Below are 19,029 nucleotides of genomic sequence, written 5' to 3' on the forward strand. Positions count from 1 at the left end.
CAACAGTAGTATACCGGTGTTCAAAAGTCACAAATCGATTGAAAAAAAAAACAAATCCAGGATACAAACCAAAACCGAGGGAAACACATCAACTATAAAAGGAAAACAAAGAAACAACGGGAACACTGAAGTGCAACAAAAACAAACGCCAACATACAGGGCTTGCGTTTTCTATTATAATGTTCTTCATAGAGAGCTGTTGAAGGAATTAAACGCAAGTTTCTTAATTAGTAATATTATTCCAAATTTTCAATTCGATGATCGACTACGTCGTCTTTATAAACTGTGTTTTTCTACAAAATAAACAAATCGTAATTGATCATACCAAGGCTTAGTTTAAGGACATAAACATCCAACTTTGTGAAGAACAAAACAGAATTACACCAAAGATAATATATATCATCAAAATGCTGGATCTACAACATATTTCTTGCCTGTAATGTATTAATATTTCAACAAATAGTTGGTATTCAAATGGTTAATAATTTTTCATCCGTACTGGCCGACTTGTTTTGTTACTCATTTGAAGCAGAATTCATAAAAAAAAACCCTTTTTAACGACATAAATATGATATTTTTATGTTCTTTATTTTCACTTAGCGCAGTATTGACGATGTCCTATAACCCAATAATTTAGACTTCAGTGTGTGATTATTTCCAAGTGACCTTAAGATTAGCATACTTACAACACAAGAAGGTCTGCATCATATCTTGGTCTTTTCATCTTGATGTTGACACACATGGACGACTTCAAACTAGAATCTATGACAAACTCGATAGTTTCAGCTTTCCTATTGTCAAATTCCCATTTATTAACGGTAAGATACCCTCTGGTCCATCATATGGATTGTACATATCTCTATAGTTGTGATCTGCACGCGTATACTCACATTCATAGGGTAATGAATAAACCGACTCAAATCGTTGGTACTCTTATTTTACGACCACCATCACCATCGGTTGACCGCCAGGTTATGTACTAGTCTACATTCACTGGCGACATGTGTTCAAGTTTTCATGGTTTCTAATTCTAATTTATAAATTGTGTCATATTTTTGTTTTAATTTGACATTTGTGTAACCTCGGATGGCGGTTCATGGATGCATAACAGTACCAGCAGACACTTACCCTGTCGACACACCCGGTCTCGATCTTTTTGAGTTCGTGTGATACCCTCGGTTTGTTTTCTACTTGATTTGTATATCTTGAATTGATTTATGGGTTTTGAATTTTGCCTCTTACCTAAATTGATATTCGTCTCTTCAACGTATAACAGACGCCATCATTTTAGTTATTGACCGTTAAGGAATATCTGTGTTACAAATTACAATAAATAGATTCAAATTGTTACAAGCACATGTACATACTCGTCCTCTTGTCCTAGATCATAATACCAGCAACAAGATGAGTACCATTAGTGGAGCAGAAGGGCTCACATTGTAGAAGCCTCTGAGTAAAAACCCATTTAAAAGAGTTCGTTTTACTCAAACTTTAGTTTTTATATGTAGTGCTTTGTGGACTGTTATTCATCTAGTCGTTGTTTCTTTTGCAAATGTTTCTTTATGTAGGTATGGATAATTAGCAATGTGGACATTACCTGTTAAAAAAAAACCATGTCATTCACCATCCACGAATTCCCATCAATCAAATGTCATTAATATAATGATTATTTATTTATGCAAGAGTAATAATACTCTATGGGCTATTCGCCCTTATTTATATAATAAAATTTGGAACTGCTTACATCAATCCTAACTTGTTTTAACAATTTATTGGAAATCCCTGAAGAGGTGGGCCAATAAATATACGTGAAACAATTTATAGAATCAAACTTTATTTAAATAATAAAGCAATACAAATATAAATACTTAGCCGCCGAAACACTAAATTAGTGTATAGATTGATGTAAGCAGTTCAAATTTTATTATATAAATAAGGGCGAATAGCCCATAGAGTATTATTACTCTTGCATAAATAAATAATCATTATATTAATGACATTTAATTGATGGGAATTCGTGGATGTTGAATGTCATGTTATTTTTGAACAGTTCCTTTCGAGTTACTTTAAAACTCCGGCTCCGTCAAAATATTTTGCTTGTACTTCAATATTCCTTATTTTAAATTGTATTGCTGGTTGCTATCTACATGCATGTGACCAGTTTGCTGGCTATAAATCTTGCTTGAACTAGAAGCTAATCAAATATTAAAATGGCATTATGTTTGACAAGAATCATCGTTATGATTGTTTATAACGAGATGAATGACCAAAGTGGCGATCTTCGTTTTAATTCAAGAAAACTCTCCCTCAAATCTGTTTGCAATAAGGGAGAAAAACCTATGGGAATAGCACGAACTACAAACGGAACTCGACCGGCTGCATGGATGTGCTGTGGATTAGCAGCGGCAATCGAATCAGATTAATGTCATTATAGCGACATGGAACTCTATTCTATTGCTGGGTTTGGTCATACTTAATGTACTTTTTGGTTTCAACAGCTCCTTAACGAATGTATTACTAGTGTGTTCTGAATCTTCAACAATTTGAACCAGGAGCTCCACTAAAGAGACATTAATTGGCTAAATGCGCATCGTCGAGTATGAATTCCTCCAGAACAGAATGTGTTCAAGCCATTGTTTACTTATTTCGAACTTCTAACGGGCTAGTTTTTCTGTCTATTTCTTTAATACGTGTTCTGCGCTAAACAGCTTTGTTTTTGGTACTCCTTTATCTGGAAAATGACGATACAGCTGATTTACTTACCGACCTTATTATCTTTACGATTGTCATTTTCTTGTGCGTTTTTTTTAACTCGGAATTCAACTGAACAAGGGTATATTTATGAATTCTAAAAGATTAGCTGGGCATCTGCCAAAGTCGTCCTCCATGTAGCCCACAGCTTCAGATTCCATGCTTGAAGTACAATATTCGGAAAAAATAATCAAACTGGCGATCAAGGTAAAAAATAGCTTCTGATCAGTTATGATACAAATAGGACGGTTATTGCTATTCTGAATGGTTATATAAATTGATGTATCAATAAGGTATCAAATTGGTTCCATAAATGTTTTTATTGTATGAAGATAATAGTTTGCTGTTTAAATTATGAATCGTTACCCCATAAACTTTATATAATCGTTAAAAAGCTGATAAATATAGATTCTACCACTGTATGGAGTGTGATACGATATTTATCTACTCGGTACAGCTAAATTTTTAAATTTAAAACGCGAGGCTCGCCAGCCCTTTAAATATTTAAAATTTAACTGTCGAGAGTGGATAAATTTCTTATTGCACAAGATGTGGTGGTGGAATCTGTTTCTCTAATGATTTGTAAAAGATATGCAGATAAATTAAATCCTTCCTTTTGAATAATCTGCAAAAAGATGTGTTCTTTCTATGTGACGTCATCAGGCATGGTCACCTTTTTCACGATGTCACAATAGGAAATTCAGAGGAGAGCAATACATTTTGACGTCATAATCGAATGTTGACCAATGAAGAACTGAGATCAAACGAACCACACGTTGGTTAAATAAAAATAATCAACAGGTCAGGGAAAGGATAAATCGTATAGGAATTAGAGAAAACTAAATAACCGACCAAAAGTTAGACCAAACGCAGACTATAAAACGACTTTCGTCTTGTTGATTTATACTCTCTATGTTCGTTATTTCTTCTAGATATCTATTCTGACTCTCGAAGTCAATTTATAGAACTATAAATAGTTTAAATTATCAACCAATCTAGTATATATAAAACGGATTTAAACCCTGACAATGCTACACTTCCTACTTTTGGTTTGTAATGAAAATCAATTGCTGATTAAAACAGTATGAAGGCGATAACATTCTTATATCTACCATTGCTTCTTAGGTAAGCAGATTTTTATAGGTGAGTTATATATATACTTTGACATCATTATGTTTCAATCTTGTAAATTGTTTGTTATTGTACTTGCTATTATTGGTGAGTTGTAGACTTTGACATCTCGTTTATATCTTGTAGAAAGTGATCATTTTGATAGAATCATAGTTAGGCCACTAATTGTAACAAAATAGCATTGTACATAGGCGTATTATACTGTCTATCACGCTGAGTAAGCTCATGTACCAAAAACAATCTTTATATAATTATTCTGCAGCGTTAAACAACCAAATATGTTCAAAAGTGGCAAATGTAGAAATGATGTTTTCAAATTCACGGTTACAGTTTGGAAACCGATAAAAGATGGAAATGAACGGAACAAAATATTGCCAAGAAAAACTGGCGTATAATAGATAGATCATTGACTAATTCCTAATATTCTGATGTTCGTTAATTTTATTCAAATGCATGCTATGGTTAAACTTTTCGAGCATTAGTGCAAGATGTATTTTATTTCTCCCACTAGCTATAATGTTTCCTATTTTTATTATTTTAAGAAACTACAGGAGAGCCTTGTTCTACAGCCAACGGTTTACCAGGTTAATATAATTCATGATTTCATTCTTATATTTCAATACATTCCAATCAAAGAATAATTGTACCTCTAATAAAGAAATGGATACCAAATATTATTTGATTTATATTTTCTTGATTATTGTTATTTTTGTCTACGGTAATTTCTTAGAAATTTAATATTAAACGTTCTTGAGATCAAAAATTGACGATTACAAAAGAAACAAATTACACTAAAGGTACAATCAAAATTAGGTAGAAAAAAATATAGAAAAGTAAAGACTGACCACCATGAACCCCCGAAAAAGTGATATAAAACATGAATTCCACGTTTACAAACCTAAATGATATACATCTTTAAATCAAACATAATTTTGTTTTGGTCATCATGGCTATGAATATCTTTCTTTAAATTTTGGGATAAATATTCACAATTCGTCAAATTCTGGCAAACTTTCAGTTTTGGCCATCTGCAGTAGGCCTATCACCACCAGAGACCAAATGATGTACAAATTAGCTATAGATAACCGTACGACCATCAACACTGAGCAAAATCCATACCATCTAGAAAGCTATATAAGGCATCGAAATGACAAATGTAAAACAAATCATCAAGAAATTTAACAGCCTGACATTTATCATGTTTATAATTTGGGCAACTGTTTAGAATTTAAAAGCCTGAATACTGTAAATTTCAGAAATTATTGCATGCATTTAATATTGCGAATTTTAAAAAATGGACGAAGATGAGAGATAATTTATATAATTGAAATTTCAGGAAAATCTGCATTCAGATATATTTATCAGATATAAGAATGCTATACAACTCCCAGTTGCATTATTCACATAAAAAAAAAGTGCAATAATCGCTGAATTTACAGTTTTGTAAGATTCTCAAAATGTAGACATGGAGCTGTGAATCTAACATTACTCATGTTAATTAAAGTACCTTTTGAAATGACCCTATTGCATTGTATAGTGCAATAAATTCAGGGATATGTCAATACCTCTTTGATGTGAAAGTCAAGTCAATCTTTTGCATGTACAAACACATATGCTCACACAATAGACATATGGTCCTCAAAAATAAGAGGTGTCTATGCTATATATGACAAGATCTTAATCAAGTATTCCAAAAAAATGTAAAGTTTAGTTCTTTATGATGTTTAGGTTTTAAAGCATAAATATAGTGGAGCAGGATCTGCTTGCTCTCACTGAGCACATAAACTCACCCCCAGTTTTTGGGTGGTGTTGGTGTTGCTTAGTCTTAAGTTTTTTCATTTAGTGTTTTGTTTTTCTTTTCTGCATCTTGTTTTTGCCTTGGCAATGTCAGTTTCACTTTGTCTTATCTTTGTAATGTTAATTAATTAGAGAGAATAGACAAAAAATTATGGAAAATTTAAATTGGCTTAGTTCAGTGGATATTTATGACATAGCTAACAAAAAAAAAAAGCTGAAAAAGAAAAGCAAAAACAAAATTCCTTTTCTATAGTCTATTGTCTGATAGTCTAGAAGTTAGTCAGTTTTGCTCCGACGTCCCTGAATTTTAGCAGGCACTTAATTCCAATTTTTGTATTCAAGCAAACCATATAGTGTCTTCGATAGTCTTTGAATTTTATCAATGTGATTAAAATACATTAATCATAAAATTTTCATAAAACTTTAGTGAATTGTTATGATCTATTGACGTAAGCTCCCTTTCGATTTTTATAGATTTAAGATTTTACAATTTCAAGTTAGAAAAAAAGGGGGGATTTTCCGGTTTTCTGACTATAACTCAAAAATGCTTTGAGCAATTTTCATGAAACTTTTGTGAATTGTTTATATACTCTAACAAAATTTCCCTTTCAGTTTTTAAAAATTTCGGAATTTAGTTTTTTTAGTATTGGGACTTTAGAGACAATAACTCAAAAACTCTCACCGATTTTCATTAAACTTTGGTGAATTGTTTTTATCTATTGACGTAAACTCCCTTTTCATTTTTATAATTTATTTTTTTTTACAAATTGCAGAGTTATTGAACTTTATTTGTTGAACAGTTGTTGAAAAATGTCCATTTTCACACTTTGGACGGTTGTAGAATTTTATGTGTTCGAAAATCAAGGCAACAAACTTGTATACACTTGAGATAGCCTAAATCGAGCCAACTTATTCATGTTTTGTGTCAATGGATACCACTGTGTATGCATGTCTTTTTTTTCTTTTGTCCTATTTGAGCAGTGCTCACAGTATTTGTAGTTGATCATTAAATTCATTTAAAGAATAAAGAAAAGCTAAAAGGGCAACAGGCTTATCATGCACTCATGGCGGAGCTTTTTATTAAACACGCATTAACATGATTAATATACATTAAGCAGCAAAAAAATTATTGATGCAAGATGTCATTAAATAATTTTAACCCTTTTTATGTGTAGGGCAAGAACTATATAGAAGATAAAGAGAAATTATAAACAGCAGAAATGATGGGCGAAACAGGATTTGCAGAAGCCAACAAAGCCTAAATTGTAAGGCCACTTCTATAAAAGTTATTGCCCTTGAATGATGACTATTATAAAAATAAGAAGATGTGGTATGTTAAATGAGAAAACTATCAATCAGAGTTCAATGAAAGCAATTATAGGCCAGTGACGGCCTTCAATAATGAGAAAACCCATACCCTATAGTCATAATAGTCAGCTATAAAAGGCCCGAAGATGATGAATTTAAAACAATCCCAACTATAAAACTAGCTGCCTAATTTATAACAAAATAACAAAACAATATACAAAACATAAATATGACAGACATGAAACAACAACAACCACTTAAGTTTAGTGTCAGATTAAACGACTTGATCCCAACTAGGGACAGACACATTAAGAATATGGCGGGATTAATATAAAAATAAGAAGATGTGGCATGATTGCCAATGAGACAATTCTCCACCACAGAACAAATGACGTAGAATTTAACTACTATGGTTCACTGTACAGCCTTCAACAATAAGCAAAACACATACCACATATTAAGCTATAAAAGGCATGTCAAAAATGTAAAACAATTCAAAGGAGAAAGATAACAGCCTGATTTATGTACAAAACAATAAATGAAAAACAAATATGATATACAGCAACGAAGGACAACTACTGAATTACAGGCTCCTGACCTGGAACGAACCGGCACATACAAAATTGGGGGGGGGGGGGGGGGGGGATGGTGCTGGTGAACATGTTTGCTGGTGCCAATTTCCTGCAAAATAAAAACACAGACAGGACTAGGCAGGAAATTTATACATCCCCCAAAACAGAAAAGACACAAAGTACAGATCTTTTAGTACTCACAGTTACTGACAGCTAGTTTAAAACCAATAACAACTTATAATAATAAAAAAACAAGTTTGTGAGCACTTAACCCTTCCCGAACTTAGGACAGTGGTTTAACAGCACAACATAAGAATAAATTGTAAAAAGCCGTTGCCGAGAACTCACAAGTAAGAAATGAAAGTTTCTCAAAATGTTCATAAACATGACAAAATAAGCTTTTTTATTGCTGTTTCTCTCTCCATTTAACATTTTATTTGTTTATTTTGTGTCTTTATAGGTCAGACATCTTGGTTTTCATGATCATCAACAGGTCAATACTGAAGAGGAAACTTAAAGTTGATATTTTTCTACATTGTGCGCTAATTGGATTACTGTGAAATGGAATGTGTGCTTTCCTGCAAAAAGAATTGGGGAATTTCAGAGGAAGATATTTGAAGAACAAATTGCAAAAATGTTTTCTCTAAGAATTGAAGGAAAATGTCTAGTGGATGGAATAATTTATGCACTAAACTCTGACATAGTGGATTGAATAATTGAACACAGCAGCTGAAACAGAAGAAAATTTAAATTAACATGAAAAATGTTTATTTTATTTAATCTGCAAATATGAACACAATATTAAGAACATCACAAATGGTATGATATTCATAAAGGTTGCTTATTAATGTATTGCAATGAAACAATAACAAAGAAAACAAAAAACAAAAAACTTTGCTACAAAAATGTATGAATCAAAATTAAAGTCATATAAAGTATGAACAATACATAGACATAAACAGTCAGACGGTATTGTTTTTGTATGTCATGTTACTCATCAGTCAAAAATTTATTAAAGTTTTAAATATCTTTTGTATCATTTATTCAGTCTAGCAAAAATTATATTCATTCTGTTTGTATTGTTAAGAAATTTCCATAGAGGAAAAATAGGGGTAAACATTTCCTTAGAGGAAATTTGATGTACAGAAATTTCCATAGAGGAAATTTAGAGATCAATATTTTCCTTAGAGGAAATTTGCTGTCTTGAATTTCCTCAAAGGAAATGGTAGTTGAGAAAATTTCCTCACAGGAAATAGAATTTCCTCAAAGGAAAAATTTATGCAGTAAATTTCCTCAGGGAAATCTTTTTCCTTTGAGGAAGAAACAATTTCCCTCGAGGAAAAATCTTTTTCCATTAGGGAAATTTGATTTCCTTTGAGGAAAACAAATTTTCCTCCGAGGAAATTTGTAGAAAAAGGGGCATAACTTTTTCAACAGTGGTGCTAGAGCCAAATTTGTTTAGGACAAATATCAGGGAACCAATACCAACCAAGTTATCAACTTTATTTTGACCTACCTTCAAAAATTAAGGTGACAACTTTTGCACTCAGCGGAATTGCAAACTTGTCTCGGAGACTGTTTAAGCCATTGTGTATAACAATGACCTTAAGTTTTGAAACACAATAGCTGAGCTCGTTTAAAGAAATTGGTAACTTTATTGAGGATCATGTTCTCAGGTTTAATATTTAAGCTAGCACCTCTTTATCACTACAATGTTATTAACTCAAAGCTCATCGTATAACAAGAATAGAACTTTTAGCTTGTTCTCTTAGACTTAATATTTTAAACGCACTAATCATGGGAGAGACCAATAATGTCCCCGTTTATTAATAAAAAATAAGTTGTGTTTAAATAAATTAAAGGAAACCAAATGCTATTTTAGTTGAAAAAGAATGTGAATTTATATTATTTCATCGATTTGCTTAAAGTTTAAGGGGAGAAAGTGATTATTGTGGTTGATATTCTGTAAATGTGTATCTTCGTATGAATAAACAAAATATAAAAGAATCCAGGTTAATAATTTAATATGTACCCGCAGACGAAACGCATTGTTTGGAATTGAAATCCTGAAATCCAAAACAATTGTGACAAATCTAGTTAAAATCATAATATGCAATAGGCAGTGAAATCAAAGGTGTTCGAATGATTTTGATTGATTGATTGATTGTTGGTTGCTTAACGTCCAGTGGCAATGAATGATTTTGAAATTCAATAGAACTTGCAACAGTATTTTGAGGCATTTTTATTGGCAATACGTTATGCACGATCATGAGAATGTTGGTGACTATTATTAGATTTGCTACACATGATGTATTGTAAATCCAATTAGAGAATTCCTATCGCCTTATTTCGACCTTTCAATCTGTTAATGGCCATTATTGGATTGTATAGGGTCACTTCCTTTATGCATATAAAGATATCATAACTGTTACCTCAGCTCGTTTCCATCATGCGTGCCTACTTAAAATTCTGAATGCTAAAACAAGAGATAAACCTTATCATTTTTTTCATCGGTACAGGTAGCCAGTAAGATGCATACGAAGTCTTATAAAAAGATAAAATATTTCCAGATTTTAAGCCAGTAAACATATATAAACATACTAAGTCTTTCCCGTTTTATCAGGTTCATTAATCCAATGTTTTGAACTCTACATATCCATATCATGTATACAGGCAACTAGTTTACTGCCAGAAAAATAGATTATGCTTATTCAATCTCTGTTTATATCCGCACTTATTGTGTGAAATGTATTTCTGCACTTATTGTATAAAATGTATCAAAACAACATGTTAAAGAATCTCAAATAAAGGTTCTTTATCTATAAATAGATTACAATTAAAACTGGTTTTCAAACATTTCAGCTTTATTTAACTTCCTACTGCTCGATTTAATTTACAGTGATTTGATGCTGATATTCATATGAAGACGTTTAAGTTCTTATCGGTACCATTGCTTCTTGAACTTTTCATTATTTTAGGTGAGTAAAATACTTTTTACATCGTTTTTTAGCCTGGCTGCGGTAGAAGGTCTCATACTGTTTCCCGTCCTTCCGTATGTCCATTCGTTCGCGTTTATCCTTCCCATATCAGGTAAATTTATTAGGCTAAGATTAAGTACCTTTTATTTAATTTCATCGTTGATAAAGTCATATGATTTAAAACAAATACTGTACTCAGTTTTGAAATTAACCTTGCTATAAAAGGCATTCAGGCCCCCTAACCAAATCACGTTTCATGTAAATCTGTAGAAAGACAATGTCTTGATTTATTAACAAGTAATTTCGTTCAGTTATGTATGTTAGGTAGTCATTGTGAAATATTATAATTGTAATGCTGGCAATAACTTCTGCGGGAATGTTTATGTTTGTTTTGGACACGAGGCGACATTTATCACGGTTATAGTTACATGTATTTGAATTTAATGATTTCCAAAGACTTTTTGTAATTATTGTTGTATTTTACAAATCTTATTGTTTGTACAAATAAAGAAATGTACCAAAATGCAATAAAACTCCAGATATTCTATAAGAACGCACAACACCATGACGTAATGGTAACAAGGCAGGAAGACAACTGTTCAAAAAACTATTCACATACAAAATGGATCGGAAAATTCCGGCGGTCAGAAGGATTTACGTATCCTGCTCCGTTAGAGTCATCAATCTTTTTGAATTTATCTATGTTTGAACTAATGAGATCGTTTCGAGCATTGAGGAATTTGCTTTCCTAAAATTCCGGATCACTAAATAGTTATTCCAGTTTTGATTTATCAAGAAATTGTCCTCAGCTTACGGTATCAACTAATTTTAGTTCTGTTTTTGTCTTATACCATTGAATTAAACAGATTTGTTCAATTTTAACTTTTTATTATTTCTAACTGTTATGTCAATGCCTACTATGGTATCATGATATAAATTACGAAATATGAAGTAGGTACACGCAAACATAGTTACACTTATGGACCACTTGTTATCACTCCCTTCTTCATTATAGTTCGTATTGCACACTTTGTTGATCAGTTGTGTCTCTTGTCTACAAACGTGCAAGTTGTTTGTGCATATAAAATTCAGAAGAATTGGTATGATTGCAAATGAGATTAATATCCTCCAGAGACTTAGATGTTAGATTCGTGAAGGTGACCGAAAAACTTATATTGTGTTGATTTCAGTCATTCTTTCTCATAACTCCGTAGGAGCAGGTTTTGTGTTAGGCGTTCACCTGTATTAATGAAGTCCGTATAGTGTTTACGTCATGCGCGTGACGTATCAACTGAGATATGTAAACGCCATCAGATGTAGCAGATGGTATGTTACTGCTAAGAAATGAGAAGTTAAAATAACCACTTTGTCATAGATTCTAGTTTGATGTCGTCCATAAGTGTCAATATCTAGAAAAAGATCAATATGTAAATCAGAACTTCTACTTTCGGTTGTATCCTTAATCTCAAGTTCACTGGAACATATGAGATGTAAGCACTCCTTCAAATGTTGGTTATTTAGTGACAATATATCTGAAAGGGAAATTAAAGAATTTTGCAAAAAGTTTTTTCTGTTTGTCCTTTAGAAGGTTCTGTATGAATTCTGCTGCACATATGTACAATAATAAGTCGGTCAAATAGCTGTCCAAATTTAGAAATTCGAAATATAGACTGTCTGATGGAATATTAATCAACCAAACACAACACATATGTTTTTGATAAAAAGAATCTAACATCTTGATGATATCATCTTTGGTGTGTTTGTTCTTGGAATCATAGTGGTACTTTAAAGGAAATATTTTCATGTCCTTTAACAAGGAATTTGTATCTACGTTAAACATCTTGATGATATCATCTTTGGTGTGTTTGTTCCTGGAATCATTGTGGTACTTTAAAGGAAATATTTTCATGTCCTTTAACAAGGAATTTGTATCTACGTTTCACATTTTTGAGCAAAAAGCTCTGTTTATTGAGACATTGTATTCGATCGTTCAATTGAGCAATGGGAATAGTAATGTAAAGAGTAGAAAAATCAAAGGTATTGATATAACTGCAAAATTGTAAGATTGTGATCGAAGTTTTTGAAGTAGATCTGTACAATGTTTTAAAAATACACATATAATTGACACCGCTGGTTGAATGTGCACCATCACAATATTTCTGAGGGACAACTGTTGCTGTATAAATATCGACCTTAATGATATCGGAAGGTCACATGTTATAGATAAGGCAAAAAAGGGTAGGTCCCAAGTTATAGTCGGGTTCATATCATATAGAATGAAACATTTGGTTTACAGAAAAAAAAAAGGAACTAAATGGAGACATAAATGGTATTTTCATAATAGAAAATCAGTCACAATATAGAACTGAACTAGTGAAAACCCTTGCCGATATGAATTCCAAAAATCAAATCAGTGCTTACTGGACTGCCGACGGTCGAATTTTCGTCAACATATCTGAAAACAGCAGAAAGCTAATTATACAGAATTGGCAAGACGTCGGTAATCTACTTAAAAGACCCGTTGCTTCTGACGATCAGCCTGATAATCAGCCAGACAGTGCAAATCAGCAATCAGCAGATCATGACTCATTGGTGACAGTGTAAACATATGATTAATTCTAGCTCTAAAGTTTGATAACTTGATACTAAAAATTAAAGTTACTGTTTACTAATATTTTATTATCTAGACAATATTTATTTAGTTTCATGTCTTGTTCATGATTGATTTACTTATTTTCACGTTTAGTTCATTTTGTTCTGTTTAGCTATGTTTTGTTCTGTAATATATGTTCTGATAACTGTTAATTCGGTTAAACTTTCTTCTAGTTATTTTGATAGCCAGATAACAACCTAGGTCTTTAAAACACTTAAAAAAAATCCCCCAAATTTTTTTTCCACATTAAGTTAACAATTTAAAGTGTCATCTCAAATTGACCAAGTAGCATTTTTGTACATATTGTAAGATCTTTCCAACAGTTGACAAAATTACCGTCTCTCAATCACTCAAAACAAAAAACAAAAAGCAGTGTAACTGTAACATACTATATTGAACGAACAAATGTTCTGTTATTCTTTTGACAACTTTGCTTATAATATCATCTAATCAGCATAATTGGATATTTTTATGGTTTGTAATTTAATAAATCTAGTATCAAAATGTCGATTTCCCTCAAAAGAAGTTTTCAAAAATATACTCAAAGTCAAACAGACCAACCTTGCTCTCAAACACGAAAAAATATTATACCAAGAAATAATAGGATTTGTAGATGTACAAAAATATTTTCCGTGTATATACTGTTGTTTGTAAAAAGTATCTTTGTTTTAATTAAACATTATTGGCAAATTGCCCAGTAGAAAATAATTAAATTCTTTACAAAATTTTTATATAAGCACAAACAATTGTACATAATTTTCATGTTTGATTATATATAGATATCATGTAAAACTGTATATTCAAGTTGCAAGTAAGAAGCGATTCATTTTATTACTAGATATGTGGAGGTTCATCTTTAAACCAACTCTATGTTTGACCTTATAGTTCATGCAACTTGTCTTTCAAATATAACGGCTAGATCATGGTTCACAATGATTTACAAAAATAGTTAAAACGAAGTAAAATTCCATTTTTATCTATCATCCAGTATGACTCTATGCATCCTTCTGATACCCATTTGTTTTTCAAACACCTTTATTTTTTATTTTTCTTGTTTTATTATTATTTCCCCTATTTCGTCGTCTGATGATGTGTGTAAGTTACCAAACAAAAATTGGCTTTGGCTGTCGTTATTCTTCATTTCGGTTACCCCTACACAATAAGGGAGTCAGCATTGAGTATTAAAGGGCAGCCATTGGCTTATTTCATTGTACATGTAGCAAGAGGAAAAGCAGCACATATATTGATTCTCACTATTATACATATTTATAAATACTATAGAATAATTTACAATGCTCCTTCTATGTTCTATCACTATCTTGTCTAGAGTCAAAAAATTCCAAGATTGACATTATCTTTCTGTTGTTTGTACTTCATTTTATATTAATGGTCGGTAATATTGAACCAAATCCTGGTCCAAATGAAAATAACGTATCGAGTACATCCGCTAATGTTAGATTAATTGAAATCGATAAATCCATATCAATATGTAATTTGAATATCCGTATTAGAAACTAGTTAGAATTCTTAAATAATTTCACTGACGAATTTGATGTCTTAGCTGTAACAGAAACACATTTAGATTCTAATGTATCTGAAGACCAATCAAAACTGTCAATAACAATATAAGGAAAGATCGAAACAACTTTGGTGAGGGAATAATGATATCTGTTAAAGATAATATCGGTATTGTCCGTAAGAGCGAACTAGAAAATCCCTTTGATGAAACACTTTGGGTTGAAATACGAGCCAAAGGTCAAAACTTCCTTCTCTGTCATTCATATCGTCCACCGAATGCGGACACTGACTTTTGGGCACGATTAAATCATGCAATAGAAACTGCCTTTCAAGTTAACGAAAATACAGTGGTCACTGGTGATCTGAGTTCTGATCTTTTTAATGTCAATAATAATAAAGTTATTGACACTTTGGATTTGTTCAATCTAAGAAATGTAATTGATAAAACCACAAGAGTTACTGATTAAAGTAGTGCACTCTTAGATTCTATAATAATAAATGACTGTATGTCATATTATTTATCAGATGTTTTAAATATTCCCTCAAAGATTAGTGATCAGCAGTAATATTCTTGAGTGTCCATCAGCAATGTCACGTACTTTCAAAAGAGAAGTGTGGATATATGATAAGATGGATAAAGATGAATAAAGATAAATGTTTGAAAATAATGAATGAAACGGATTGGTATGCACTTCTTCCCGATGACAAGGATGTTAATGAATTATGCGAAATATTTACTGTAACTGTTTTAAACATTGCAAGGGAGTAAATACCTACTAAGCAAGTAACCATACGATAAAACGACATAGTTTAATAGCGAGCTTTATAGAAGAGAAATGCGCACTAGAGATTGATTACGAAAAAAAGGCTATCAATCTGATATTGTGAAGTACAAGAGACTGAGAAATTGGGTCAATAATATGAAAAAAAAATTCTAAAGAAAGATTTGAAAGTAATTTATACCACATTATGTATCGAATACAAAAACTTATTGGAAAATAAGTAAAAAGTTAATCATGTCAAACAATGGATCATATAACATCCCCCACTCCAAAATATTATAAATACCGAAAAAATTGACGAATTTGCATATGAAGATGACGAAAAATGTGAGCTATTGAACAGGTATTTTAATTTAATCTCCAAATAAGATGAGGGAAATATCAACTTACAACAATTTGAAAGTAAATCTGACAATAAAATTTGTGACTTGCATGTCGCTATTCACGAAATTATAGATATGATTAATATTCTTCATCGAAATAAATCATCGGGACAGATGTGATAAGCCACAGGATGCTCAAGATCTGTTCAGATAAAGTTGCAATACCTCTTCAAATTATTTTCAACAAGTCTCTTATTCAATGTGTATATCCAACAACCAGCTGGAAAATTGCAAATGTAATACTAGCTATTTTCAAAAAGGGGGACTCATCTTTGCCTTCTAATTACAGACCTATACCTCTGATTAGCTGTGTGGGGAAAGTTATGAAACTAGTTATTATTAAACTTGTATATAAGCATCTCTTTAATAACATACTTATTTATGAATACCAATCAGGTTTGTTTGCCAAAAAATTCAACAGTGCATCAACTATTAGAAATGTATTATTTTACCTTAAAATGCATTAGAAACAAACGAAATTTGCTGTTTTATTTTTTGCGATTTTTTGAAGGCCTATGACAAAGTGTGGCATATTGATTAACTACCTTAAATGAAAGCATATGGCATAGAGGTAAATCTGTTAAATTGGTTCACTAGCTACCTTTATCAAACAAAAGGTTATCATTAATCAATCATCCTCGAGCTTTTGCAATATTTCAGCTGGTGTACACCAAGGATTTTACTATGTACAATAAAAAATACCTATTGTGCGATCTCATACACATCTAGGGGTTACATTTAGAAGTGACACAAAATGGAACAACCATGTTGAAAATATATTAAATAGTGTTAAAAAGCATCTGAATTTACTGCGAAAACTCAAATATCAACTTAGCCGACACAATTTGGAAAAATTATATCTTGTATTTATTAGACCAATTTTTGAATATGCAACTGAAGTACGGGACAATTACAGAAAAGGGTATTCATTTAAACTAGAACAGCTTCAAATTGAAGATGCACGAATTGTAACTGGTTTACCTGTTTTCGCACATTCTGAGACTGTCTTAAAAGAGGTTGATTGGGAAACTTTAGAAGAACTAAGAAAAAAACGAAAACTACGATTGTTTTATAAAACTCAGAATAATAATGACCCTAGATATATGTAGCCTTGTGCCCCCTAAAAATCACAGTACAACACAATATCCCTTGCGAAATGGACAAGACATTATTTTACCATTTTGCAGGCTGACTGACACTGACTCCCCAATCATTTACCCCCTCAACAATTAAATTTGGGAATAATCTGAAAATATCAGTTCAAATTGTAAACTCCACTATACAATATATATAACTATACAAATTGAATGTGAGCATGCATTATATGATATAAACAACATAAATATTACTAAACTATACTGAAAAAAGGAAAGGGGATGACGAAAGAACGACAGAGATAAGGATGATGATGTGCGTTTTACCTATGTTGATATTATACTACGAGCAATCGTTTTGATCTCTTTATAAAATTGAATACTTGTTTAACAATTTGCACATTTCGATCATAGGAAAGAGTTTCTTTTCCATTATCGAAATTCAAAGTAGAATTAAAAAAGCCATTACATGACATTCGAAATGAGAATCAATCTCAACATTATTTATATGGTCCTAGAAAATTGAAGATAATCTTAACCCAATTTAGATGTTCGGCATCTTTCTTGAATTGTGACTTGTTTGGTGAAGGTAAATCCAAAAAGCGCTTGAGACGCATAACATTTATAACGTGTTGGTTTATTTTTTTACAGCACTGGGTCGATACCTCTGCTGGTGGACTATCAGTCTCCGAGGGTATCATCAACTCAGTAATCAGTACTTCGGTACTGACATGATTTATAACAAACCTTTCTGAAATTGTCCGTTAATAAATTTTGAAATTATTAGAAACTAAAGTTTCAACTCCCTCAGGCAAAGTTGACCTTAGATGGATTTTGCTATTTTTAGGTCCTTTTTGGTAATATAGCTCTTCAACTGTTACGGTTCCTATACATCCTCGGCTTTCGAATATTTGGTTTTGAGCGTTCCTGATGAAGGTAAATCCAGAAAAGAGCTGCTGAAGTATACAATTTATAACGTGTTGTTTTCATTTTTTTAGAGCTAACATTATATCTGATCCAACCGGTGAATGTGGTTTGGATATTGAGGACATGCGCCATTTTTCCTTTGAGTGTCCTTTTTATTAAAATGAAAGGGCTATTCTGTTTAATAGTCTCAGCTGGCTTCCCGAAGGCTGCAATTAGGACTTACAACTATTGGTTTTTGGAAAAGAAACTCTTTCCTATGATCAAAGTGTGCAAATTGTTAAACAAATATTCAATTTTATAAAGAGATCAACACGATTTCTCGTAGTATAATATCAACATAGGTAAAACGCATATCATCAGCATTATCATCATAATATTTATGTTGTTTATATCATATAATGCATGCTCACATTCAATTTGTATAGTTAAATATATTGTATAGTGGAGAAGACCTTATAAGTATGTTTTACTTGTGTCTGATCCTTTTTGCTTTATGCAAATAAAGTATGTTGAAACTAAAAATCTGTTGCTGTAGAAAGAATGGTGGTAAGAACTTTAAAAAGATAAGTCAGAATATATTATTTTAATGTAATGCTCTTGAACTGTGTTACTGGCTGTTATGAAAGAAATATGTATACTTATTTTTTTTTATATTCTCCATCATGACTTCATATGTTACATGTAAGAATTAAAAAAATATAGATAGGTATGTAATTGGAGAATTCTTATCTTTATTCTTCATTTTCCACTCCTTTAGTATCTGTAACTTATTATTATTATTTATTTATTTTTCTATTTATTTTTATATTTTTTTTAACTCTTTTATTTTGATCTGTTCTATAAAAAATGTCTAATATATCCAACTATAATGTATTTATATTAATGATATTATATAAATCTTAAATGTAGTATATTGTATGTATGTCATGTATATGCTTTAATTGTTGAAAAAAAACGGCGAGTCAGAAATGTATTTAATTTCCTTTCTACATATGCTTTTTTTTAATTTTAGAGACTGCTGGAGAGCCTTGTTTTAGTACTTATCAGTTACCAGGTAAATATACTATATTTCTTTTCTGATATAAATGTTTAATCTGAATATATATTTGATAATAGCTAGGAACAGCTCATTTCT

General features: G+C 31.5%; 2 protein-coding genes across 4 annotated transcripts in view; both read left to right on the forward strand.

Moving 5' to 3' along the window:
• Positions 1 to 19,029, forward strand: part of LOC127725435 (hepatitis A virus cellular receptor 1-like) — a 301,965-nt gene that overhangs the window by 19,778 nt on the left and 263,158 nt on the right. The window lies entirely within an intron of this gene.
• Positions 10,402 to 19,029, forward strand: part of LOC127725439 (uncharacterized) — a 29,829-nt gene continuing 21,201 nt past the window's right edge. The window contains exon 1 of the mRNA XM_052232399.1: positions 10,402 to 10,537. Within this exon, the coding sequence (XP_052088359.1) occupies positions 10,480 to 10,537 (58 nt within the window). The 5' untranslated portion in view covers positions 10,402 to 10,479. The remainder of the gene's footprint in view (positions 10,538 to 19,029) is intronic.

This window comes from Mytilus californianus, unplaced genomic scaffold (assembly GCF_021869535.1).
Source record: "Mytilus californianus isolate M0D057914Y unplaced genomic scaffold, xbMytCali1.0.p SCAF_15, whole genome shotgun sequence".
NCBI classification, from domain to species: domain Eukaryota; kingdom Metazoa; phylum Mollusca; class Bivalvia; order Mytilida; family Mytilidae; genus Mytilus; species Mytilus californianus.